The 26,401-nt window shown below is 41.4% G+C and overlaps 2 protein-coding genes across 2 annotated transcripts; one reads left to right on the forward strand and one right to left on the reverse strand.

Annotated features, from left to right (window-relative positions):
• Positions 1-2,108: 2,108 nt before the first annotated feature.
• On the reverse strand, positions 2,109-5,027 carry C24H4orf46 (chromosome 24 C4orf46 homolog). The gene is made up of 2 exons (XM_057757122.1): positions 4,690-5,027; positions 2,109-3,590 (listed from the first exon to the last, which is right to left on the reverse strand). Exons 1-2 carry the CDS (start codon positions 5,002-5,004, stop codon positions 3,435-3,437), a joined length of 471 nt encoding a protein of 156 aa, XP_057613105.1. The 5' UTR covers positions 5,005-5,027; the 3' UTR covers positions 2,109-3,434.
• A 206-nt stretch (positions 5,028-5,233) lies between these two features.
• Positions 5,234-26,172, forward strand: Etfdh (electron transfer flavoprotein dehydrogenase). The gene is made up of 13 exons (XM_057757366.1): positions 5,234-5,481; positions 9,330-9,470; positions 10,204-10,433; positions 12,164-12,245; positions 12,605-12,723; positions 13,923-14,000; positions 15,629-15,775; positions 16,698-16,838; positions 18,164-18,307; positions 20,909-21,077; positions 23,741-23,923; positions 24,552-24,773; positions 25,544-26,172. The coding sequence occupies exons 1-13, from the start codon at positions 5,448-5,450 to the stop codon at positions 25,705-25,707; spliced, it is 1,854 nt and encodes a 617-aa protein (XP_057613349.1). The 5' UTR covers positions 5,234-5,447; the 3' UTR covers positions 25,708-26,172.
• Positions 26,173-26,401: the final 229 nt, after the last annotated feature.

Consider the following 26,401-nt stretch of genomic DNA (forward strand, 5'->3'; position numbering starts at 1 on the left):
GTGTAATTCTCTGAGATTTTTAGATTATGTAATGGATTCTGAATGACGCAAAAATGAGAACAAAAGAGGAGAAATGGCTTTATCTCAGTTCAGACCTTTGGACATCAAGGGGGTGAACCGGGTTGGGAGAACACCGAACCCTTGCTACTTTTCCCGAGGACCCAAATTTCACTCCAGGTACTCTCATTGGTCCAGAGTATTTGATCTGACACCCTCTTCTGGCTTCCTTGGACATGGCACCCATGTGAGCAATCTCTTTCTTCTTCTTCTTCTTCTTCTTCTTCTTCTTCTTCTTCTTCTTCTTCTTCTTCTTCTTCTTCTTCTTCTTCTTCTTCTTCTTCTTCTCCTTCTCCTCCTCCTCCTCCTCCTCCTCCTCCTCCTCCTCCTCTCTCTCTCTCTCTCTCTCTCTCTCTCTCTCTCTCTCTCTCTCTTTCTCTCTCTCTCTCACACACACACAAATGTATACAAAATGGTAACTACTATGGGAAAATTTGGCCTTTCCTCAGAACACAAACACAAAATAAATCTACCATGTGACCTAGTTATTCCACTGTGAGATACACTCCCATAGGAGTTGAAAACAGGACACAGACAAGCACTTTCAGAAAGACAAGGTTCTCCTCATTGTAAGACCTTTCATGGATAAATTTGTTGAATTCCAGAAGAAATGAGAAGAGTGAGAGCCATAAGAAGTAGAATCAAGGACAGAAGTCATGCTAACACTCAGGTTCTTGCTGGATCTACTTCCTGAAGGATATCTGGAAGAGATAAATTATTTATAAAACAGGTTGGAGGTTGTGGGAGAAGGGATGTGAGCGTAAAGACAGTCTTTCATAGGGTTGTCATGGATGTCCCTAAGGTTAATCTCAGCTCATCAAGCATCAGAGCAATCAGGCCCAAAGGAGACAAGAAAGGAGGTCTGAAGGGTTAAGACCCCCAGAGTGTTTGCCGTGGCACTGTTTTAGGTCACCGACAGGTGCCAAAGGCAGCCAGGACAAGGACTGATAGGCCAGCAGTATCTGTGCCCATTTTGAGGTCTGGTGAGTCAGAGTATATGAACGGGAGAAAAAGAAACAAGCTTCTTGTGACCCTAGTTTCCCTTCCAGAATTGTGGTCAGAGCGACAAGTGTGAAGCCAAACTCCTAGCTTCCCAGCAATTGGTGGATCTGGGGAAAGGAGCAGACTTCAGCCCAGAGATCCCGTTACCTGGTACTAGGATGGACAGGAAGCCTGGGAAATGCACTTGGGAAGTGGAGGTCACGTAGGAATTCAAGGTCACTTCAAGTTCCATATAGGCTAATTTAAACACCTTGTCTCGAAAACTAAAATACCTGTGGTGTGGTGTCTTCGTTAGGGTTTCTATTGCTGTGCCGAAACACCATGACCAAGAAGCCAACTGGGGAGGAAAGGGTTATTTGACTTGCGCTTTCATACCAATCTGTTCATCACTGAAGGAAGTCAGAACAGGATCTTAAACAGGGCAGAAACAGCGAGGCAGGAGCCGATGCGGAGGCTGCTTTCTGGCTTGTACAGCCTGCTTTTCTCACAGAACTCAGAACCACCAGTCCAAGGACACCACCTGCAATGGGCTGGGCCCTCCCCATGTCACCAATAAAAAAATGCCTTGCAGCTGGATCTTATGGAGATGTTTTCTCAACTGAGGTTCCCTCCTTTCACGGTGACATAGCCTAACCAGCACATACAGAAAATATAAAAACACAAAGCATACACAAGGCCCTCAATTCTCAGTATGATGTGGGGCAGCAGGGGATACAAGTAAGCAATTATTTAAAGCATGTAATCACAAAGTAACAAAAAATGAACACTTCTAAGGCTGTGGCTGTAGGAAGAAAGACAAGGGGATGGGTATAAGAGGTAGCAAAACACATTTCCAGTGGTTCTAACATTGGGGAGGGGGCAACTGAAAAATGCAAATATTATCTCTGCATGGTAGGAATGCACGGAAATTATTTAAATCATTCACCTTTTCTGTATGGCTGATCTACCTCAGAAAGTTTTAAATAAATAACCAAGGAAACAGAAATTTACTTGTAACACATTTATTTTTATACATTTTTAAACTGCAATTTTCAGATTACAATTGGTATTTCTCTTATACAGGAATAAGTATCTCTTTGGTACAGAAATCACACCATACGTGTTGTGTGATCTTAACTAAAAGACAAACAAACAAAAAAATTAACTATGACTGTGTCAAAACTAGTCTTTGCCCATCCGTTTGTCCCCTACCACAGCTCACTGTGAGACTTTAGAATACAGTTCTGTTCACATAGACATATCTACAGAGACACCACAATAAAGATACTTAAAGCTCCTATGCATCAAGGTGTACACGGCTTGATGAAAGATGGCACAAATTGCATAAAATACAGTACAGGTAAATTCAAACCCAACAGCAAGGGCAACTGATATGAAATGCATTGAAACAGTTAAATGGGTACACTGGAAACTAACTTTAAAATAATGCAAATAACTTACAAAGCTCTATTAGTAGCATACGGTCATAAATTTGGTTGCATATTTCAAAGATAACAATCAGACATATAGAACACTAACAATAAGAAAGATATTTGCTATAAAAGCAGCTAACTGTAAAAATAAATATACCAAAGTATGTAGTCTATAAAAGTTTTCATTTTATGAAGTAAAAGCTTTTTAAAAATGGGATCATAGAATGGGAAAAATATTTTTAAAAATATCTTAAAAAGTCATCATCAAGACTCAGCCCTACCTAGTCAGGGTATGGGGCTGCCTACAGGACTCCTGCCTGCCGCTGAAGAGCCTGACACAGAAGCCTGGTCTCAAGACAGAAGAACACTCAGATTCCCACAAAATAGATAGTATTTTTTCTTCAAGCCAATAAGTTTAGACTCAGGTGGTTTTCGTAGAGAAACAATTAGTCTTCAACCTAGAAATCAGGAGCAAAAGTGCTTCTAGTGACACTCATCAGTCTCAGTCACAGGCACTGAGGGCTGTGTGATGTGGCTTTGGGTACTGACAAGGAAAGAAGGCACCATCACTGGTCCCAGGGAGCTGGACCACCACCTGAAGTCTTCATCGGCTGCCTTAAGGGACAAAACGACTCCAAGCTCAGTCATTTTGGGAATCTTCTCGAAAAACAAATAATGACCTGGTTGCACTGGGGCACTAAGATAGTCAATTATTTACTGATGAAATTAGCTTTCATAAAAGAGTCTACAAAAGCTTAGAGGGCAGAAAGTATTTAAGATAAACACTGTCATAAGAGAGAAAACAAACAAACAAAACGGCCTTCAGTATTCTGCTTTCTCAAAGTCAAGAATACCAAGAAAACTCTCGATCTCGGCATGTCTGGAAACAGGCGGCCCCATAAACGTGGTCTATGTGCAAATATCTTATGAGTGAGTCATTCGTTACCCGACTGCATCTGCAAGTCAGTTATCGGGTTTCAAGGAATCATAGCCTTCTTTCAGGAGGCCCCGCCACGTTTTCAGGAAGCGTGCATTTTCTGTACACTTCAAGGCAAGCTCCTCCACCTGGGCTGATACCGCTGATGTGGCTTCGAGAAGTTTCGTTAATGAAAACGCCGCCTACAATTTAAAGAAAGGAAAGTCAAGCGGGTTTGTGGTCCCGGGGACAAAGCAAGCTCAGCTCCACCACTGAGCTACACCCCAAACCCCACACGTGCTTATTTTTTAGATTCTCATCTAACGTCATAGTTTAAAAATAGCTTAAGTCAGCCAATCAAATGACGTGTTTTTCATTAAAACGAATTTTCAAATAAAAATACTGCTTCTTTCTTGAACCCAAAGCGTCAGGCCACAGTAGGCACAAAGCTCTACCCCTGAGCTGCACTACGTGGAAACCCCTTGGCATCTAAAGAACTTGCCCATAAGCTACTCCCGCTAATAATTAGGTAACAAAAGCACTGTCCCCCTGATCTGTGAACACTTATTTTTTTTTTTTTTTTTTGGACTACAAAAAGAAAAGTGTGAAATCAAAGGCTGACATTCTGAAAACATTTAAAATCACACACAGCTATGAAAAACTCCCTTTTAGATCAAATGTTTTCTCCACCAGAGATATAAAATAGCACTTTTTTTGGATATGACTTCGGTACTTAGTCTACACATTTACTTTACCAGTATTGTTTAGCAAAAAAGAAATAAACCCTGGACCAGCACTTCAGTCATCTATTAAAAAGGAAGGTTATCCCCCACAAACTTCATTCTGCTCTACCTCTCCAGAGTCCCTAGAAAGTGAAACTGACACCCTCCAACCCCCTCAGCGCCGTGCGTGTTGAGGTCAGGTGGTGATGTCTGGAAATCCGGGACCCAACAAAAACTTTCCAAAATGTTTGTCTTGCAGGAATCAGTGAAGCATCCTGCCAATAGTCTCAGCGGAGCCCTGGTCCGCTCAACTCCAGCACAGAACCAGCCTGCGACACACAATAGCATCACCAGCTGGCACTGGGCTGGTGGCCAACGAGAAGAGCAAGCTCTAGTCCCTAGGAGAGTACCATTGGGAAGGCAGGGAGGCTAGGAGCGCCCAAAGCACTCCGAGAGCTGTGAGGAGGTGAACGGATCCCGGTGGTGGGGACCACAGCAGGAGGGGAAGGGGAAGATGAGGAGCGCGGCCGGGAGCACCCTGGCTGCTTTGCCAGCAGCTCCCGGGGCGGGCGACACTCACGTCCCCGATCTGCAGCTCCACTTGCTCCAGGGGGTCCACCGCTGCGGCATGGCTCCGGCTCGGACTCCGCCAGCCCAAACGCACTGGCATGCTGAGGGACGACGAAGAGGCGCCTGAAGACGGAGACGAGGGAGGCGGCGGCGGCGGCGAAGCCCGAATCTCCTCGGGGTCAGCCATGGGGCCGGCCGGGGCCGCACCGAGCAACCGAAACCGCACCAACCGCCTTTCAACAGCTCGCGCCCAAAGCCCGCAGGCTCCGCCTCCTCCCCCTCGGGGTCCCGCCCCATCTTCGCCTAGGTCTCCACCCGGGACCATACCACGGGCGGGCTCGCAGGACGCTGGGGCCGAACACTACAACTCCCAGAAGGCCGAGCGACTCATCCCGGCTTTGTTGTCGATGCGCGTGCGCGCAGCGGGGAGAGGGCGGGGCTTGTGGGCCTCTTCCGCAGACTCGGTTCCTGGATGAGGAGGATGGCTGGGAGATGCAGTCTTCTGCCTTTTTCCTGCTTGTGCGGGACCCAAAAACCTTATTGGCCGTCGGGTCGTCCGTGGCGCCGGCGCAAAGCAGAAGAGGGGGCGGGCACGAGCGGAGCAAGGGCGCTCGGCACAACCCACAGAGGCTGACTTCAGCGACGCAGTCGGGGCTTCCTGGCAGGTGATGGCGCCCCCCGTGGCCTAGAAGTCCAGCGCCCTCAGCCCGTCGCAGACAGGCCTCTCTCTCCGTTTTGTCTTGGGCAAGTCTCCGGGCTCCTTGGAACATGTTGGTGCGGCTAGCCAAGCTGTCGTGCCCTGGTGAGACACAATTCCTGGTGGGGACAGATGGACCAAGGTGGATAAGTTGGGGCGAAGGAGACGGGGCCATACCTGGGGTGCTGCGAGCGCCTCTCTCCTTTTCTTAGGCTAAACTAGGGCAAAGGTCAATGCTGCCAGCACCTTTTGGTGGACCTGACTTCCGACCTTGAAGTTGCCCCAGTTGGCAGAATTAACAACTGGGTTAAAAGTCATGAGCGGAGGAGACTTGTCAACACAGCTCCCACGGTCCTAATCTTTATCCCAGGGCTCAGGTGTTATCTGCTGCCTTATTAGGAATGGGAAAGAAAGGAAGCAACACTTGTGTGGGATTTCTCCTTGACTCTGACCAGTCTTTCATCTTCGTAGCCATTCGCGTGAAGTCTGAGCTGTCATATAGTGTTTTGTGCTGCCCCTGTCACCGATTATGTCTGGAACCTCAACATTTTCTGCGTGCTCAGTTTAACTCCAGATGCTCTGTGATGGGTGCTTTTTTTTTTTTTTTTGGTTTTTTTTTTTTTTTTTTTTTTTTTTTGGTTTTTCGAGACAGGGTTTCTCTGTGGTTTTGGAGCCTGTCCTGGAACTAGCTCTTGTAGTCCAGGCTGGACTCGAACTCACAGAGATTCGCCTGCCTCTGCCTCCCAAGTACTGGGATTGATGGGTGCTTCTTAAAGCAGTTGGATGATATTTTTAAAGTTTTACCTTAAAACAACCCCTAATTCAAACAGAAGTTTAGAGGATCGTGAATTCTGATGTAACTGACTTAATAGAAAGCTTTACTGAAGTTAGGATTTGGCTGCGGAATTTGTAAACAAGTATGCATGTTGTAAATTCAAACCAAGTATCTCTTACACACAGGACACACAGGGTATGTTCTGTTTTGGGGGCCATCGATGTATCAGATCTTGTCCCCTTTACAGCCTAGTTTAGCTACCATCAGTCTTGAGTTCAGTCAGTGTCTTTTCTTTGGATGCTAATTTGTTAGGTTACCATAACCCAGCGTTAGCTCTAGTGACAGCTAAATAGATGTGAGTGTGGAATGTGTATGGCTGTGTTGTTCAGTGGACTCTGTGACTTTGTTTCCCCACCGTAACTCAGCCTCTATGTTCTATGTGCACATGCCTCCTGAGAGACGCCAGGCTCGTTTGAGCAAAGGAGTAAAGGTTATGCCTTTTTTTAAATTCCCTGGTGGAAATCAGAGGTCATGGTTCCAGCTGTTCTCAAGCAAATCAGTAGCTGAACAAATAACAAAATTAAAGTCTGTCATATTCCACTCAGCTTGCAGAAGTAAATGAGAACTTGTATATGCTACACTCTAGTGTATAATACCCTTTTTAAATGATAGTATGTTTGAGCTCAAACTAAATTCATATATAATATTTATAGTTTTCTTGCTTTCAAGATTTAGAGTACATGAAGACTTAATCTTGGTCTTAATAAAGTATTCCCAATATAGATTTTATACTTATTTATTTATTTTGGCTTTTTGAGACAACATTTGTCTTTGTAGTCCTAACTGCCCTGCTACTTGTTCTGCAGACCAGGCTGGCCTCAGAGTCGCAGAAATCAACCTGCCTCTGCCTTCCAAGTGCTATGATTGAAGGCATGTGTCACCACCACCCAGTAATATTGTGACTTTTAGTGTGCATTACAAGTAGAGAAAATGGGTTTCCCTGCCACTTGAAAGTTATCAAAAGCAAATGTATAGATAGCACTTAAAAGACGTTAGGCTTCTACTCCAAATGCTTTCTCCCTCTCCATCCACTGTAACGTTTAGCCACATATTACTTTAATAACTACTTTGTTAAAAAATATTAAAAGATATTAACCATGCAGTTGTTACTAAAAAATAAAATTAGTTTATGTCAAGTTGATTTTGTTTAAAACAGGCCTTTTTTCTATTTAATTAGAAGAAAAGAAAAATTTACCACAACCTCAGGTTCCATTACTTCAGAGATCAGTTACTTCAAATCAATTACTAGTCTCAGAGTTGGACAGTTATTGGAAAAGACTATCTGAATTTCTCCCTGTCTGCCTTAAATAGGGATTGTAGCTACTCCACATATCTCAGGAAGTTCTGAGGGATAAGATATGATGGGTTTGTTTTGTTTGGAGTGGGTTCTCATGTATTACAGGCTGGTTATGATCTCATTACTTAGCCGAGGATGACCTTGAATTTCTGGTCCTCCCAGCACGCATCACCACTCCTAGTTCACGTGGTGCCGGAGATGCTCTGTCACCTGAGTCACATCCAACCAAGACGTAGTGTTTAAATGGAACATTCTTAACCATTCATTGTGTCCTAGAAAGTATAAACTATGTAATTCTTTGTCTTTACTGTTTACTTTTTACAGTCCATATATAAAAGTTTCTTCATTTGACACAGTTCAAGTTAGAAAGGGCCAGAATTTACTATTTTGCCAGAAATTAAACAGACCTTCATAGGCTTCTAAGTATACAACCATTGAAATTGTTCCTAGGAAGGTCCTGATCCAGTGAGCACACAGGTATTCCTTGTTTTTTGAAATGGAGTCTATGGTCAACCAGAACTCTCTCTGTGTAGTCACAGAGATCGGCCTGCCTCTGCCTCCAAATCCTGGGATTAAAGACGTGTGCCACCAAACCCATCTAAGTAGTTGTCGCTCTTGTATTCCAGTCTTTGATCTACTTCCATTCTCACTCTATTCTTTATTTAGGTTTTTATTTTGAACCTGGTTTCGGCTTTCAGATGAATTGTAGAGCCAATATAGAGTTCCCATGCACCTTTTCCGGAGACTAACAGCTTACATAATCATGGTGACTATCGAGACTAAGAAATTAACATTGATGAAATGTTATTACATGACAACGTTATTCCGATCCCTGTTTTTCTGGTCCAGAATCTAGTTCTTGTTGCTTTTAGTCAGCATACCTTCATCTGTTTGAGTGAGGCAGTTCCTCTACTTGTCTTTCGTGACCTTGATGTTTTTAATGTATATTTGTCAAGCATTTTATTGAATGCCTCTCAGTCTAAAGTTTCTTGGTGGTTTCACATGATTTCCTGACTAGATGGAGGTGTAAGGACTTTGAGGGTGTGTACCATACAGGTAAAGACTCTCTCATTATATCCTATCAATGGCATGTGCTATCTGCGTATGGCTGTAACATTTAAATGATATTTAGTCACGTAATTCAAATTATATTTACTGACGTTTTTCTACTATAAAGTTTTTTTTTTTCTCTTCTAGTTTACTGTTTACTAGAAACTAGTTAAATCCAGTCCACACTCATGGGAAAGAATCAAAAAATATAGGATATATCCTCAGTCTTTTTAGTACTTTGAGTTTCTCTCTAAAACAGTGTTTGATTAAAGCTTAGTATAGTGCTGTTCACCTTTAACCTCAGCCCTCGGGAGGAAAAGGCAGGTGGATCTTTGTAGTTCAAACCCAGCGTCATCTATATAACAAGTTCCACATAAGCCCGGGCTGTATAATGAGGCCATTTCTCAAAAACAAGCGCGCACACACAGACAAAACATTTACTGAATGGAATTCGTTTTGACATAAAGAAGAGGGTATATGTTTTTTCCTAATGTTTTTCTGTCTGTTTTTGTGCCATTTGATGGATAACCATCTCCCCTGTATGTATTCAGTCTCTCGGTCATTCATTTTATTACACTATTTCTTACTCGTTTTAAAAGATTTGAGAATGTTGCATCATGACCAAAAACTAGCAGTGTAATTCACCTGAGAAAGAGCATGCTCCATTTCCATGTGTCATTCATTAGGAACAGTTGTTCTGCTTAGAGACTTTCATTTTATGACAGGTAAAGACTAATTTTAAAAAAGATATTGTTCATAATTTTTATGCAGTGTATCAGTGCTTTGATGCCTTAAAAATTAAGAAAAAGTGCCTACCTCTGTGTGCTACAAGATGGTCTTCAACGTCTGCTGTGCCTCAGATTACCACCCACTACACTGTTCATCCCCGGGAGAAAGACAAACGGTGGGAAGGTATGTGGTGACTTTCACAGAGTTCTCGAGGCTTTCCTACATACTTTGTATTAGCTTGTTGCTCTGAATATTTTATTTTTCATGGTAATTTAAAAGCATTCACTATATCTCACAGCTTCATCAAATGTATTACATATTACTGTTTAGATAAATAAAAAACTTGGCTTTGTTCATTTGTTTCTTTCTAAGAAAGGTGCTTCATGTCGTGGTCTGGCCTTGAGCTCCTGGTTCTCCTGCTCTTACCTTCCAAGTATTGAGATTATGAGTGTGCACCACCATGCCTTATAAATTTATTTTTAAAATAAATATTCTTTATGTGCATTGGTATTTTGCCATGGGTGTCTGGTCCCCTAGAACTGAAGTTAAAGACAGTTGTGAGCTGCCATGTGGGTGCTGGAAATTGAACCCAGGTTCTCTGGAAGAGCTCTTAACCCACTGAGCCATCTCTCCAGCTCATAAATTTATAAGAATGGATTTCAAAGCCAAAACTTGGTTTATGGGAACCAGAGTAAGATACACACTGAAATAGAACCTAAGAGAACGTGAAATTCATCAAATAATATGTTTACTATAATTATTATGCATAGCCCAGAAAGAATATAAATTATACTCTGAAGCATTGTAGCATACTAAAATACATATTCAAGTATCCAGTACCAGCATATGACTTATGTGCTTATCAGGTCATATTAATCCAAGAATTGTTGTTTGTTTTTAACATGTTTCCTCCCAGGAGTGAACATGGAGAGGTTTGCAGAAGAAGCAGATGTGGTAATAGTTGGTGCCGGCCCTGCAGGGCTCTCTGCGGCTATCCGTCTGAAGCAGCTGGCTGCTGAGCATGGGAAGGACCTCCGTGTGTGTCTGGTGGAGAAGGCCGCTCAGATAGGAGCTCATACGCTCTCAGGGGCCTGCCTTGATCCAGTTGCTTTCAACGAGCTCTTCCCAGACTGGAAGGAGAAGGGGGTAGGACAAGTTGATCTTACACAAGGTCTAATCTTTGCTGTCCTCTGTAAGAGCAACAAGTGCTCGTAACCACTGAGCCACCTTCCGACACCTGATAATCTAATTTTCTAAAGAAATAATTAAACTCAGCAGAAAATGCTATAGGTGTGATATGCAGAGGACTCGGTGCTAAGTTTCATTGTTCTCAAAATTAGTTTAAAACTGGTTAAAATCTTACATTCAACTTTTTCTTTTATAGGATGAGTTATAAATGTTCTGCTTCCAAAGTTAGAATATTTGTGAATATTCTTTTTTTATTTTATCTGCATTAGTGTTTGGCCTATATGTATGTCTGTGTGAGGGTATCAGATCCCCTGGAACTGGAGTTACAGACAGTTGTGAGCTGCCATGTGGGTACTGGGAATTGAAACGGTGTCCTCTGGAAGAGCAGCCAATACTCTTAACTGCTGAGCCATCTCCACCCTTGAGAATACTCTTTTGGGTTTTTTTTGTTGTTCTTTGTTTGGTTGCTTTTTTGAGACAGGGTTTCTCTGTAGCTTTGGTGCCTGTCCTGGAACTTGCTCTGTAGACCAGGCTGTCCTCGAACTCACAGAGATTCACCTGCCTCTGCCTCCCAAGTGCTGGAATTAAAGGCATGTGCCACCACCGTCCAGCCCTGTGAATACTCTTAATAAAGGTGAAATAAGTATATGAATATCATTTGAGCCGGGCGATGGTGGCGCACGCCTTTAATCCCAGCACTCGGGAGGCAGAGGCAGGCGGATCTCTGTGAGTTCGAGACCAGCCTGGTCTACAGAGCTAGTTCCAGGACAGGCTCCAAAGCCACAGAGAAACCCTGTCTCGAAAAAAAAAAAAAGAATATCATTTGTACTCATTTTTTATGGAATACGCTAAAATCTGAAACTTTCCTTTGTGTTCTCCTTCCCAATACACAAAAAAACACACAAAAAAAGTGTTTTAACACAAAAACACTTTAAAGGAATTAATTCTCTTCAGTATATCAGAAACCAGGAATCATTGAATTGGTACAGCGTCAGTTCTATTGTCAAAGCTCTTTATTGCCTTGACACCCTTACACACACACACACACACACACACACACACGGTGTCAGTGATCTGTCATTACATACATGTTAATTGTCTGTATTACCCGAAAGGATAGCTTTTGTATTTTGTTTTTCAACAAGGCAGGCAGTTTCAGTTGGAGCCAGGCACATAGGCTGTGCTCCCACAGAGACAGGGAAACATGATGGTGGCACAGTTCAAACATGTCTCCGGAGCGTCCAGAAAATAGTCGCTAGGACAAAACTAGGAAGAGGTATGGGTTAGCGTTCAAGACTTCTATCTCAAGGCTGGAGAGATGGCTCAGCACGTTAGAGCACTGCTTTTCCGGAGGATCAAGATTCAATTCCCAACACCCAGTGTGGCAGCTTACAACTGCCTGTAACTCCATTCCAGGAGATCCAAAGCCACCTTCTGGCCTCTGTGGGCTCTCAGCACACAAATAGCACACAGCCTTACATATAGGCAAAACACCTTACACATTAAAAAAAAGAAAAAAGATTTCTGTTTCAAAGGGACATAAAAAGATTTGGTCACAGAAGACTGAAAAAAGGAAAGGAAGACAGGAGTCCCTTTCCCCTTCTCTCTTTAAGGAGCTTTTAACAATGTGTATGTTCACCCACACAAACATAACTAACCATTTCCTTCCTGTTTTCATTTGTTCCTAGGCTCCACTTAACACTCCTGTAACGGAAGACAGATTTGCCATTTTGACAGAGAAACACAGAATCCCCGTGCCGATCCTTCCAGGTAGAGTACGGCAGCCATGGAGCAGGGACTTGCTCAGCTGAGAGCAGCCGCACCTCAGTGGGGAAGTGGAGCCCAGAGAAAGCGAGCCCAGGAGACAGCCAGACTAGGAGCCGTTCTTTGTCTTCTAGTCTAGAAGAGCCTTGTAAGCCAGCCAGGAAGTTTAATTCTAGGCTTTACTATTCATTTTATTTTAATAGACTGGAACTTTCAACCAAATAAATAACATGTATTAAATAACATGTTACTGTGACCATAAAGATAATTCAGCAGTACACACTGGTTAGATTTTTTAAGTATAATATTATATTATTTAGATACCTTAGCAATTGTCAGGTTTTAAATCACATAAATATTTGCAGGTCTTCCGATGAACAATCATGGCAATTACATTGTACGCCTAGGACATCTAGTGAGCTGGATGGGGGAGCAGGCAGAGGCTCTTGGAGTTGAAGTGTACCCTGGATATGCTGCTGCTGAGGTCTGTATAATTTTGTTTTTAATATTTATAGAAGCAATATCTTCTTATTTTAAAAGTAAAGTAATAATTTTATGGAAGTAATTTTTTAAAAAAATCATAAGATTTTAGAATTTCAGAATTGGGGAAAATAACTAAAATGTTGTAATCCAAAGAGGAGTTGATTTTCTTACATTGCCCTCATCATGTGATTGAACACCATGGGGATAGGACTCCCTCAGTGTGGAGTCTTGGTCATCTTACTTACTCAGTGGAAGTAATCTGCTCTGTGTGTTACAGAGTAAGTCTGTGCCCTCTCCCAAGGGCACCCTTGTGTTTCTACTCTTCTTCCCACCGTACTCACCAGGAGGTTTCTGTTTGCAAGGCTATGTGATCTGATTACCTTCAAAGTGCTGCTGCCCTCGAATACACACATTCCTTTCCACCCTTTTAATACCTGTAGTGGTACTATGTGTGTACACGTGCACATGTACACACACACACCTATAAGGAATAAGCTCGTTCAAGCTTTGTGTAGATTATTCTTCATTCTGGAAACGTCTTTTGTTAGTTCTCACAAAGTAATAGTTTTGGGTAACCATTTCAAACTTTGACCCCCATCAATAAAATTTGAAAACCCAGAAGAATCTTCATAACTTGTAAAAAATGACTTAGATCAATTTAGTATTGAATGAGCATTAAATCAAGAACACTGCTGTTGTCACAGGCACCTGGGCACGATGGTGCATGCCCTTAATCCCAGCACTCAGGAGGCAGAGAAAAGCACATCTCTGTGAATTTGAGGCTAGCCTGGTCTATATAGCAAGTTTCAAGCTAACCAGGGCTACATAATGAGACGCTGCTTCAAAAACAGAAAGGAGGGGACTGAATAAAGAGGGTGGCTCGGCAGTTAAATCACTGGCTGTTTCTCCAGAAGATCGAGGTATAGGTCCAAGCACCTACATGCTAGAACACACAACTGTCTGTAACTTTAGTCCAGGACATCTGCCACCCTCTTCTGACTTGGCTACAGGAAACAGAAATTAGGAGGTAGAATAGTATAGTTTCTTGTCTTCACGATTGTACTTTTTACCTCCCCGCTGCCTTCTTGCTTCAAAAATAAACTGCGGTCGCCATCGTTTAATAAACTGCGGTCGCCATCGTTCCGAATGTGTCCAAGTGTGAGCACCGAGGTAGTAGTAATCTTCTTTAATCATTCCTAGGTCCTTTATCATGAAGATGGCAGTGTGAAAGGAATTGCCACTAATGATGTAGGAATACAAAAGGATGGCGCACCAAAGGTATGCCTTTTAATAGTCATGTGCTTAAAAAGAAGAAGCAGGGGGGCTGGAGAGGTGGACCAGCCGTTAGGAACATTGGCTGCTCTTCCAGACACCCAGGTTCAATTCCCAGCACCCACATGGCAGCTCACGCCTGTCTGTTAACTCCAGTTCCAGGAGATCTGACACCATCAACCAGACTTACATGTAGGCAAAACAACAGCACACATAAAATAAAAATAAAATTAAAGAAAAGAACAGGGCAGGGTGGTATATTTGCAGTTCTCAGCTTGAGAGGCTGAGGCTGAAGGTCAAGACCCTTTCTCAGAAAACAAAACAACAGCAAAAAAATACCACCAACCAACTCAAACTCAATATTTAGGTTTTCTTATAAACAACACAGTATGTGGAGTTTAAATATAATTAATTATAGTGGTTTTTTTGTAGTTGATAAAAAATAGAAGCAAGTCAGCTCAACACAAATATACCATGTTTAAGGATAATTTCAGAAGATTGAAACATGAGTCACAGTGCAGTCATCTGCATTGGCTCACCCCCAGTTCCATTCCTGTGGACAGGAGCTGTTCACTCTATTAGCAACAGAAAGCTTTTGGGAAATGGAAACTGGTTGCCTTCCTCTCATTCAGAATGTCAGTCTGACAGAGTACACACGGATACATGCTAGCTGCCACTGGAATGTGGAACACATACTACAAAACCTGAAAAGGAGTCACTAATTAGATTAATAAGTGAAGTATGGATTTAAACAGACATATCTAGAGCCAGGCATGCCAGCGTGTACCTGTTGTCCTAGCATTTGGGAGACTGAGGCAGAAGGATGACTGTGAGTTTGAGACCAGCCTGGGCTATGGATGAGACCCTGGTTTTTTTTGTTGTTTTTTTTTTTTTAAATGTTTGAAAAAAATGTTTCATGTAAGCTTAGGTTGAAGCTACAAAAGAACCACAAAGCTCTCAATTGTTAAGTTTCCTTTCCTATGAAAAGAATAAACACAAATTCCTGTCTTGATACAGCGTGTGATTATTACCTAGTCTCCCAACTATATGCTCAGTTCCTTGAGGACATAAGTAGTAAACAGTTACTCTAGTTCTGGGCAACTGTTTATTGATATTTGCCCCTTTCTGCCTCTCTTGAACAACATTGGGAGTCTGGTCTACTCCAGTATGTCTTCCTGCTTAGAAAGCAAGTGGCAGAGGCACACAAGCCATGCCATGCCATGCTGTTGTCCTGTGCGATTATTTTCTATATATATTGAGAATTTAGTTATAAGTTTATCAGAACATTTACATATAACAAATAATAAATAACATTACAACATCACAGCAAAGGTCACACAAATTCTACCTTTCTAATAGTTCAGGTTTTTGTTCTCATTCAAAATTTTTCATATTCTGATGGTGAGTGAAAACTCTGGAACTCTGGAAGGCCTTTTCCTTTGTAGAGACGCTGCGAGCGTAAGCATGCTTTACTTTTCTGGAACAAAGACATCACAGAATTTAGATTCTACTTCTAATAGTTCTGTTAGTTTTCTTTCTGGTGTACAAGTCTACTATGTCTTGTGTACCTAAATCATAATTTAACTTTTTTAATACATCAAATATTGTTACTTTAATGTATTTTTGCTTTTCAGACAACATTTGAGAGGGGACTAGAACTACATGCCAAAGTCACAGTCTTTGCAGAGGGTTGCCATGGACACCTAGCCAAGCAGCTCTATAAGAAGTTTGACCTGAGGGCCAGCTGTGATCCCCAGACTTATGGAATTGGTTTGAAGGAGGTATCCTAGTTTGCTTGTACACTTTTAATTTTTTTGAAGATTTATTTATTAATTATATATACAGTGTTCTGTCTGCATGTATGCCTGCAGGCTGGAAGAGGGCAGTGCTAGGGATTAAACTCAGGGCCTTGAATATGTTAAGTAAACATTCTACATTCTACTGCTGAGCTATATCCCAAGCTAATTTAAGAATTTAAGCCAGGCATGGAGGTATAGATCTGTACTTAGTACTTGGAAGGATGGGGCAGAAGGATTGAAAAGCTTCAGATATATAGCAAAGCTCAGTCTAAATAAGTAAGTAAAAAATTGTGTGTGTATGTGTGTGCGTGTGTGTGTGTCCAGACAAGGTCTCACTATGTAGTTGGGCTGGCCTGGAACTAGCTATGTAGACCAATAGACCCAACTGATCTTGAATTTATAGAAATCTGCCTCCCTCCCAAATGCTGGGATTAAAGGCTTGCACCACCATACCCAGCATATGTGTGCATTTTTAAGGGGCTAGAAATGTCATAGAGTGCTCACCTAACATATATATGAGGCTGTTCGAGTTCAGTCTCCAGCACTGCAAAAATGAAATACGCTGCTTATTCTGTGCATACACGTATGCAGTGGCCAGTTTCATTGCATGGCGACTGCAGTGGGACAGACAGACAGACAGACAGATCTGAACTGAGTGCTCTCTTCTTGTCCTTCTCCCAGCAGTACTCAGAGATGGCTTCTTCAGTATCTTTTCTGTAACCCCACAAAAAAATTCTTAATTTGAGGTTCTAATGTCTTGAACGGTTCATAACTTTAATGACCCATTTCTTTGTCCTGGATTAACATGTTATCATTTGATTGTAATTTTCCTTGATGTACAAAATCATTTTTTCCTGCTTTCATGTAATGCCGTCAGACTTATTGGGTTTGTTTTTGCTTTTAGTTATGGATTATTGATGAGAAGAAGTGGAGGCCTGGCAGAGTAGACCACACTGTCGGCTGGCCCTTGGATAGACACACGTATGGAGGCTCTTTCCTTTATCATTTAAATGAAGGTGAACCTCTAGTAGCTCTTGGTCTTGTGGTAAGTTTTCTCCTTACTGCAAAAGATTTTGCCAAAGTTAGAGTGACTTGTGTGCAAACAGGGTTTTAAACCTGGAAAATACTTTTCCATTAGAAAGCTGACTTTTGAATTTATCTGCATGTAAAATGTCTGTGGCTACTGTAGACATTCAGCTTACTCAACTAAAATACTAGTAGCTACTACACTCTGGACACTGTTCTACAAGCCGTCCTGTGCTATGAAATATATCCTTATTATGCCAGTAAGGAAATCAAAATCTGAGCAAATTAAACTAGTTTACCCAAAGGTCACAGTAACACCTGCCTCATTATTGTTCTATTACTGTGAAGAGACACCACGACCAAGGCAACTCTTACTAAAGAAAGCATCTCATTGGGGGCTTGCTCACAGTTCCAGAGGGCTAACCATGTTCATCAGTGGTGCTGGAGCAGTAGCTGAGAGCTTTACATCCTGATCCAAGCCAGAGAGAGACAGACTGGGTCTAGTCTGGGCCTTTAACCACACCAAGCCCATCCCCAGGGACACACCTCCTCCAACAAGACCACACCTTGTAATCCTTCCCAGACATTTCAACTAACTCGTGAAGCAGCATTATACCTGAACCTGTGGAGGGTCATTCTCACTCAGTTCAGCACAGTGACGGAGGCAGGATTCATGCCTGATGCTGACTTTAAAACCCACTTTCATTACGACATGCTGCCATGGAAAATAAAATTGGCCCTCATGTGAACCTACTGCTTTAAGAATAATCACAGGCAGTTTCCTCTTCCATTACTCTAGCAATAAGTTATATCTTGAATATTCTGAAAAATGCGAACTAGATAGTTTCTCCACCTTGTAGCTGACAGCAGCAGCATGGTGCACTGCCATGCCCTACTTCCACTTGACACATGATTAGATTAATGCGCTGTCAGTGCTTAATCCTCAGGTCTCAGTGTCACTTGTGGTCCTCACCCTAGTGACTCAGTCTCATCCAAGGACAAAGGTGTAGCTGCTAATTCTAGCCATGAACCTGCTGTATTTCTCAATACAATCTACATCCCTTCTCTTCAGTTTTGCCCTAGTAACAGTGTAACGTAATTACTGTCTTGACAAGTTGGTATTGATAAACCAGTAGTAAGTAATCACAACTCCATTTGTAGACACTTATTTAAAATGGGGTTTGTTTTTTCTCCTTAATTTGAACTTGGATTTCCAGAGCACAATGGTTTGTTAATGTCATCTTAATTGTTAAAGTTTTGCTGCTTAGGAACAATTATCCTTTTGCTTACTTTCTTTTCCTCAGTTTTAGAGTTTACCTGTTTGCATTTTGGTTTTGGTTTAAGGTGGGTCTCGACTATCAGAATCCATACCTGAGTCCATTCAGAGAGTTCCAGAGGTGGAAGCACCACCCCAGCATCCAGCCCACACTGGAAGGTGGGAAGAGGATCGCCTACGGAGCCCGGGCACTCAATGAAGGCGGCTTGCAGGTAGATTCCAGCACTTACTTGCATTTTGTAAATTAAATAGCCAGTTAAAAATAATATTTATTTTATAAGACGAAAATTTATTTGAGGAATTTAACAAAATACTGTTTATAAAATTATGTTTGAACACACTAATTAAATTATACCATGAATTTAGTTTCAAGAATGTTGAGAGGCTAGGCAGTGGTGGTGCACGCCTTTAATCCCAGCACTTGGAAGGCAGAGGCAGGCAGATCTTTGTGAGTTCGAGACCAACCTGGTCTACAAGAGCTAGTTCTAGGACAGGTTCCAAAGCTACAGAGAAACCCTGTCTCAAAAAACAAACAAACAAAAAGAACATTTGTTCTAGCCAAGGACTCAGGCTTAGTGCTCAGCACCCACATGACAGCTCACAATGTCCCCAACTCCAGTTCCAGGGCATCTGGCACCCTCTTCTGACCTCCTCAGACACTAGCACACTCATGGTGAACAGACATACAGCAGAACACTCACACACAGAAGAAAAAAAGAATATATTGACTTCATTGTGTGTAGTGGTACATGCCTTTAACCTCAGCACTTGGTTAGTGTTGTAGACGAGCTTCGACAAACTTACCAGGGTAGGGGCATGAGATTAGAAAAGTTAGTCAAGAACACAAAGACACAGTGAGAACAATGAGACAGAAAACACAGGGTAGTTCTGGGAGGGAGTTCCAGTGAGTACGCCCGTGTTTAATTTTCTACACATCTTTATACCCCAACACAACAGGGGAAGAAGACAAAAGGCTGCTTTAACATGATACAAAGGACAGTTAATTAGAACAGCTATTTGCTTTAATACTTTGAGACATCAAGTCATTAGCATCCTGTTGTTTAGGCAGTGAACCCACCCTAGACCAAGTGTCCTGAAGGCAGCCACTCACAAGGTCAAACCTCCTATTTCAAAAGGAGAAGTACGCTTGCATTCACCATTCGTCAGGGTGGAGTGGATGTACCTGTGCTGCTCTCTTAATGTCAGAAGACCAGGTATCCACGTCCTGGGTCAGGGTGTGCGGACACACTGTGTCAACAAGTCACCGACCCACAGACACGCGTGTTTGGGCCTCCACCGGATAGCAGAGGCAGGTGCATTTCTTAAGTTTGAGGTCCAACGAGTGTGTGTGTGTGTGTGTGTCTTCATGGCCTTTTGATATTTTTCTTACTAGGAAACAAAACCTGTAATTCATGTTATTTCCTTTTATTCCTTAACTACACCAGGAAACTGAAAAGGAAATTTATTTTTCAAAAATGATTTATCCCAACTAAGTCTTTCAGGTAGCTATTAGGATCCTATCACTAATTATTCTGTTAGTACACATTCAAAATAAATATTTCAAAATATGATTGAGTATGCATTAATGAAGTAAGACCTAACTGACCATGATCAAAGCTGTCAGTACTGCTGTAAACAGTCAGACCAGGAAGAGAAGTGAACGCAGCTCTGAGGGTTCGACCCAACTTCTCTGCCCTTCTGATCCTGTCACCCCTTCTAGTCTAGATTCCCAGACTGGGAATTTGGGTTTGGGTTTCTTTAATTGATTAGAAAAGTAATATGGGGGAGCACTTAGCCTTAAAATAAAGCTCTGAATACATTGCTACTGTTAACAGTAACTCATAAAGTTAAGGGAAGTCATACTGGTATTGTAAACAAAGTCACTCAAGTGTGTGTGTGTGTGTGTATACATGCATGAGGTCAGAGAAAAACTTCTGAGTGAAAGGTTCTCTCCTTCCACTGTGTGGATTCTGAGGAGTAAACTCAAGTCACTAAGCTTGACAGCCAGCTTTACCCACTCAGCAATCTGGGCATGGTCCTTCTGATTCCCTCTGCCCTCAGGTTTTGCTTCTTGCTTTAGGATTGTACCATTGGTGGGAACTTTGGCCACAGACCGTTCCCCATGTCTCCTTTGCAGATGATGCCAAGTTTTGTGAGTCAGTCAGCACCATCAAACTCTTACAACTCCACCACCTTGCCAACAAAGGCTGTCTATGACTGATTTAGAAAGCCCCTAAAGAAACACTGCAAATGAAGAAAGAACAACCCTGCATTGGCTTACTTCCTTTTCAAACTAGAGTACATGTTCCCATGCAGTCTTTTTTTTTTTTTTGGCTCCTATTCCTTAGATAATATACTTTTATTGGCTAAATTAAAAAAATATGATACTTTATTACACTGGTGATTTTATCAGAAATTGAAAGTTCAGTTTGTTAAGCTAATAAAATTTGTTTAGAGTAGTACCTGGTTATTGTAATATCATTAGAGCATGTCAGAATAAATAAAAATAGGTGGAATTTTTTCCAAAATATATGAAAGGAAGTTATAATTTGTCAACCAAATTTAGAAAATCTTTTAACTGTGACACAGATACATATAAATAAAAACATGTCATTTCAAATATGTTTTGATAATTCTGTCCCATAGAAATAAAAATGAGATAGGAAAAAAAAGTAGAAAAATGGCCATGATCCTAATCCCACACTGCCCTGCCTCCTTCCTTGTACATTCCTTTTCATGCCGTGTTCTAGGTTTGGGATGTGTGTTCGTTTTGCCTCATTTGAACTGACATGTGTTTTGGATCTTCTTTTCAGTCTATTCCAAAACTCACTTTTCCCGGTGGCTTACTAATTGGTTGTAGCCCTGGCTTCATGAATGTTCCCAAGATCAAAGGTACCCACACAGCAATGAAAAGTGGAAGTTTGGCAGCAGAATCAATTTTTAATCAACTAAATAGTGAAAATCTCCAATCAAAGACTGCAGGTGAGGAACTCTTCCCATAGTGAAGAAACAGTACTACAGTCAGAATTTTATAACTGTCATTTTTATTCACATCAGAGGTACAGGACCAATGATTGTCTCTTCAGATCTGATGCTACTGCATCTGCACTGCATATATAGAATGACTCAAAAGATGTCACACAAACATCCATAGGCTAGTAACAGAGCATCACTAAACAGGGCAAAATCAGCCACCTATCCTTAGCAAACCTGCAAGCATAATCACATGAGTCTGTTGTGGCAGAGAACAGACATTACCACCACCATAAATCACTAAGAGGCCATCTAACTGGGCATCCATCAATCAAAGGAGAGACAGGCAGATTCTGATGAGTTCCAGGCCAACCAAAGCTATGCTCTGAGACCCTATTTCTAAATCAGTTAATTAAAATAAAAAAGACCCCCTGCAAGTCTCTTGTTCTGAAATCTAATTTCCCTTTGATTTTCCTTTTTTTTAATTTTTTTAAAAATATTTATTTATTTATTATGTATACAATATTCTGTCTGTGTGTATGCCAGAAGAGGACACCAGATCTCATTATAGATGGTTGTGAGCCACCATGTGGTTGCTGGGAATTGAACTCAGGACCTTTGGAAGAGCAGGCAATGCTCTTAACCGCTGAGCCATCTCTCCAGCCCCTTTATTTCCTTTTAAAAATATATATATTTATTTAATATATATACACAATGTTCCTCCTCCATTATCCCTAAGGCCAGAAGAGGGCACCAGATCTCATTACAGATGGTTGTGAGCCACCATGTGGTTGCTGGGAATTGAACTCAGGACCTCTGAAGAGCAGCCAGTGCACTTAACGTCTGAGCCATCTCTCTAGCCCCCCTTTTTTTTGTTTTTAAATTATTGTGTGTGCGTGTGTATGCTGCTGTACCTATGTGGAGGTCAGAGAACTTAAATATTTTTTTACTATTGTTTACTTGTGTGTGTAGGTATATGCACACGAGTGCAAGTTCCTGCAGAGGCTAGAGGAGTCAGACCCTTCTGGAGCCGGGATTGCAAGCACTTGTGAGCCACCTGATGTGCATGCTGGGAATTGCACTTAGGTCCCTATCTTCCTAACTGCACATCATCTCTCTAGCTCACTGTCAAAGACTTTGGCAAGTCAGTCCTTACACATGTATGTAGGTTCCAGGACTTGAACTCAGGTCCTTATGCTTGTTTGGCAAGTGCTTTTACTGACTGAGCCATCTTCCTGTTGTCAGTGAAGCCTCCCAAGGAACTGTGATCACACGAAGTATTGCCAGTGGAGCAGCTCCATGTGGTCAGCTGGAGGGTTTGTTGTTCTACCACTAAGCTGCTGACTTCATAGCCCTGCGTTCCAGCCACTGTCTCATGGCAGTTCCTGACCGTGCCATGCACGCTCTCATCTTCACATGGTTTCTGCCTGTTCACGTGCACTCTCAGAGAGCCTCTCTAAGTCTTACCGATTGGATACACATACACGCAGCCCTGCTACCCCTGAACTGTCTATCATCGTGTGCCATCACTGACACATTATATATTTGGCTTAATTTATCTACTGCCCCAAAAGAAATTTTTTCTATCTACTGTCTCCTGTCAAAAACTCCAACAAAGACTTTTGTTCATTTTTAGTTCTAAACACTAAACCCAACAAGTATTTCATAAATAAACCTAGTCCTTAGAATCACAGATAACCAATGTTCCTTTACTAAGAAATAGCAACTCAAAGACTCAGGGTGTGGCTCAGTGGTTGAGGGAGTGCCTGGCATAAACAAGACCCTAGGTTTTATTGGTCCCTAGCACTGAAAAAACCAAAGTACAACTTGGTTATGCCTTCAATTATGTAAGAATAAAGGTCTAGCACATGGGCTTGGTAAGCAGTAAGAGGACCATAAAAGCCAAGAGAACAGGTGAGATGGAATAGATAGCAGAACTTTCTCTTAATTTTCTCCCAAGTGCTGTTCCTTGTGGAACCACCAGCCATACTCTCCAGCTGTTGTATACACAGTACCAGATAATCCTGGAACTTAGTATTAGAATAAGGAGAAAAATCCCTTGAAAATTATAACAGAAAATTATTAACCAAAGTGTAACCACTTTGTAGTTTGTGCAAGTCAGTTAAGACTCAATTGTAGGGCTGGAGATTGCTTAGAGGTTAAAAGCATATACCTACACACACAAGTAAACAACAGTAAAAAAAATTTAAGTTCTCTGACCTCCACATATGTACAGTAACATATATACACACACAATAATTAAAAAAAAAAAAACCCAGTTAATTGTCTACAGTCGTCCCATTACAAACCCAGTCAGCCAGCCACTAGGGCTGAGGCAAAAGATATTCTTGCAGGGACATGATTCCACTTACAGTAGATGTTTCAGAAATGATTTTGTATTTTTTAAAATTTATGTCTGCAAATAGTCTGAACCTGCATTGTTTCCCTTTTCAAACTAATTCTTTATGCTTCCAGTATAAAAATTAAGGTCAAAGGTTTATAGCCCAGGGGTAGGATATTCGCCTACAGTCCCAGTGCCACCCAAAGGATATAGAGTATCTTGTTGAAAGATGACAGCATTTGTGATTCTGCATGGATCCACATGGCCATGTTTCTAAAAACTAAGACTCACCATCTATGTTTTACTTAATATTTCTTATTTTTCATAAAAGGACTTCATGTAACTGAGTATGAGGAGAATTTGAAGAAATCTTGGGTATGGAAAGAGCTACATGCTGTTAGGAATATAAGACCATCCTGCCATGGGATACTGGGAGTATATGGAGGGATGATTTACACTGGAATATTTTACTGGATATTAAGAGGAATGGAGCCATGGACTCTAAAACATAAAGGTAATTTAAATATAATTAATGCCAGTGTTGATCTTAAGCACCTTTCTACTGAAAAAGTGTATGTGTGGAGGTGTGTTCATTAGTAGAGCATATAACTTTTAAAGTTTTGGGAGTGTTAGGGTTGGCCCTGAGGCTCTCACTAAGCTGGGTCTATACTGTCGTGATATTTAAACTTGTTTTGTCAGCAACGTGGTAAATAAAGAGAAGGGGCATTTTGAGACAAGATCAAATGTAACACAGATGATGTCAAATTTTCTTTACAAAGGGTGATGTAAAACTATTTCTCCTGCCTCTACTTAAGTGCTGGACCATACCCAACTTAAACTCAGTATCTTTAAAAGGTAAAATAGCCTAGACTGAGGTCTTTTCTTTGGTATGATGGTAGCTCCAAGTTGTTCTCATATACTACTTGAGGCCAGGCATAGGCAGGAGGTAAAGGCAAGAAGGTAAGTTCAAGGCCAGTCTGAACTAGGTAACAAGATTGTTTCATTGACAGACTGAGAGTGAAATTCAGTGGTAAGAGATTAGTATGCATGGGCCCTGGTCTGGTTGAATCACAGCACCAAAAAAGACAAAGTACTGGAAAATTATGTTACTTTATTAACCATCTTCCTCAAAATTGCTTAAGGTTCCGATTCTGATAGGCTCAAACCAGCTAAGGATTGTACACCCATTGAGTATCCAAAACCCGATGGACAGATCAGTTTTGACCTCTTATCATCTGTGGCTCTGAGTGGTACTAATCATGAACATGATCAGCCAGCACATTTAACCTTAAAGGACGACAGCATACCTGTCAATAGAAATCTGTCAATCTATGACGGGCCCGAGCAGCGATTCTGCCCTGCAGGTCAGTGACAATTTCCTTCTCCTCCTAAACATGAACAGATTTCCATTTGGAGATGTTCCTTTTCCATTCTGCATTGCAAAACACTTCTGTGTTCAGCATCCTTAAGGAAACTCTGACTAGCAGTGATAGAAGAGTAGGGATTCTGGTTAAGACTAGTTTGGGTGATCCATCATCTCAAACAGCCTTCGTGTCTGTCTACCTTTAGACAAGAGGATTATAGAAAACAAACACAAAATACCTGTTCTTGGGTCTTTTTAAAAAGCTGTTTCTGAAATGACTGTTTGTACATGTGTACACATTACAGCCACACTGAGTTCAATGACTGACACTAAATTTAAATTCATCAGATGTTGAATCTCTTATGTGTTAAGAGCTTTCAGTTAAAATTAATGAGAACCAGAGCTAAATAATATGGGAGAATAAACAGCACTTGGATATATGAAAATTAGTGTATGCTCAAGTGAGATTAGAAGTAAAAGATTTCAAGAATGAGGTCTTGTGTTGACTTTTAAAGTTATACTGTACTATAAAGTCTCAGAGAAAAGGACCGGAGCTCATTTGTTAACTCTTGTTAGACTAACCAGGCAATAATGCTGTACTTTCACTATGTTTAGGAAAAGTGATAAGTTTACTAGGATACTAATAGCAGCAACATACACCAAGACCAGATAGTCTCTGTGGGGAAACATGAAAGCCTCAAAGGCTTCTAAACTTGTTCTAAGATTTTAATTTCCACTCACTGTTAATATTTTTACCTTTTTGTTTTTCAGGAGTTTATGAATTTGTTCCTTTGGAACAAGGTGATGGATTTCGATTACAGATAAACGCTCAGAACTGTGTGCATTGTAAAACATGTGATATCAAAGACCCAAGTCAGAATATTAACTGGGTGGTGCCAGAAGGTGGAGGAGGACCTGCTTATAATGGCATGTAACACAGAAGCGCCTTCATGTACTGGCACATTTGACAGCCAGTTTCTATAAAACTGTAAATGTTTAGATAACGTCTAAACAAGTGTCCTTAAACATTGAAGGGAAAAACTTTATTATCTAAAGTTGCCCCATAAACTCATGAACTATTCCTCATAAATAAAACTTTACAAATAAAAGAATGATGTAGCATCTCACTTCCCAAGTCCTTTGAACACTCAGTACCAATGGGAGCTTGTATCTTGGCCTTCACAGTGCATTTGTCTTGCTAAACTTAAATCTTCAAATTTAAAAACAAATGTGTATTCCAGACCAAGGACGGACATCCAGAACTAACCACAAAGTTTTACTGAGACACAACAATGCCCACTGGCTTGTGACAGGCTAGAGTAGTGGTTCTCAACCTTCCTAATGCTGTGACCCTTTAATACAGTGTGGTGACCCCAACCATAAAATTATTTTTGTTGCTATCTCATAACTATAATTTTGCTACTGTTGTGAATCATAATGTAAGTATCTGTGCTTTCCAATAGGCTTATTTATTATATATACAGTGTGTGTATTATATATACAGCATGTGTGCCTGTGGGCCAGAAGAGGACACCAGATCTCATTACAGATGGTTGTGAGCCACCATGTGATTGCTGGGAATTGAACTCAAGACCTGTGGAAGAACGGCAAGTGCTCTTAACACTGAGT

The sequence above is a fragment of the Chionomys nivalis genome, chromosome 24 (genome assembly GCF_950005125.1).
Source record: "Chionomys nivalis chromosome 24, mChiNiv1.1, whole genome shotgun sequence".
In the NCBI taxonomy this organism is placed as follows: domain Eukaryota; kingdom Metazoa; phylum Chordata; class Mammalia; order Rodentia; family Cricetidae; genus Chionomys; species Chionomys nivalis.

What these genes read in the sequence shown, in the direction of transcription:
- C24H4orf46 (XM_057757122.1), bottom strand. Translation starts at nt 5,004, where the DNA reads ATGGTCCCGGGTGGAGACCTAGGCGAAGATGGGGCGGGACCCCGAGGG. An exon ending in TGGAGCTGCAGATCGGGGAC is followed by an intron (nt 3,591 to 4,689) that starts GTGAGTGTCGCC and finishes TTTAAATTGTAG; the next exon opens with GCGGCGTTTTCATTAACGAA.
- Etfdh (XM_057757366.1), top strand. Translation starts at nt 5,448, where the DNA reads ATGTTGGTGCGGCTAGCCAAGCTGTCGTGCCCTG. An exon ending in AGCCAAGCTGTCGTGCCCTG is followed by an intron (nt 5,482 to 9,329) that starts GTGAGACACAAT and finishes ATTTTTATGCAG; the next exon opens with TGTATCAGTGCTTTGATGCC. An exon ending in CAGACTGGAAGGAGAAGGGG is followed by an intron (nt 10,434 to 12,163) that starts GTAGGACAAGTT and finishes ATTTGTTCCTAG; the next exon opens with GCTCCACTTAACACTCCTGT.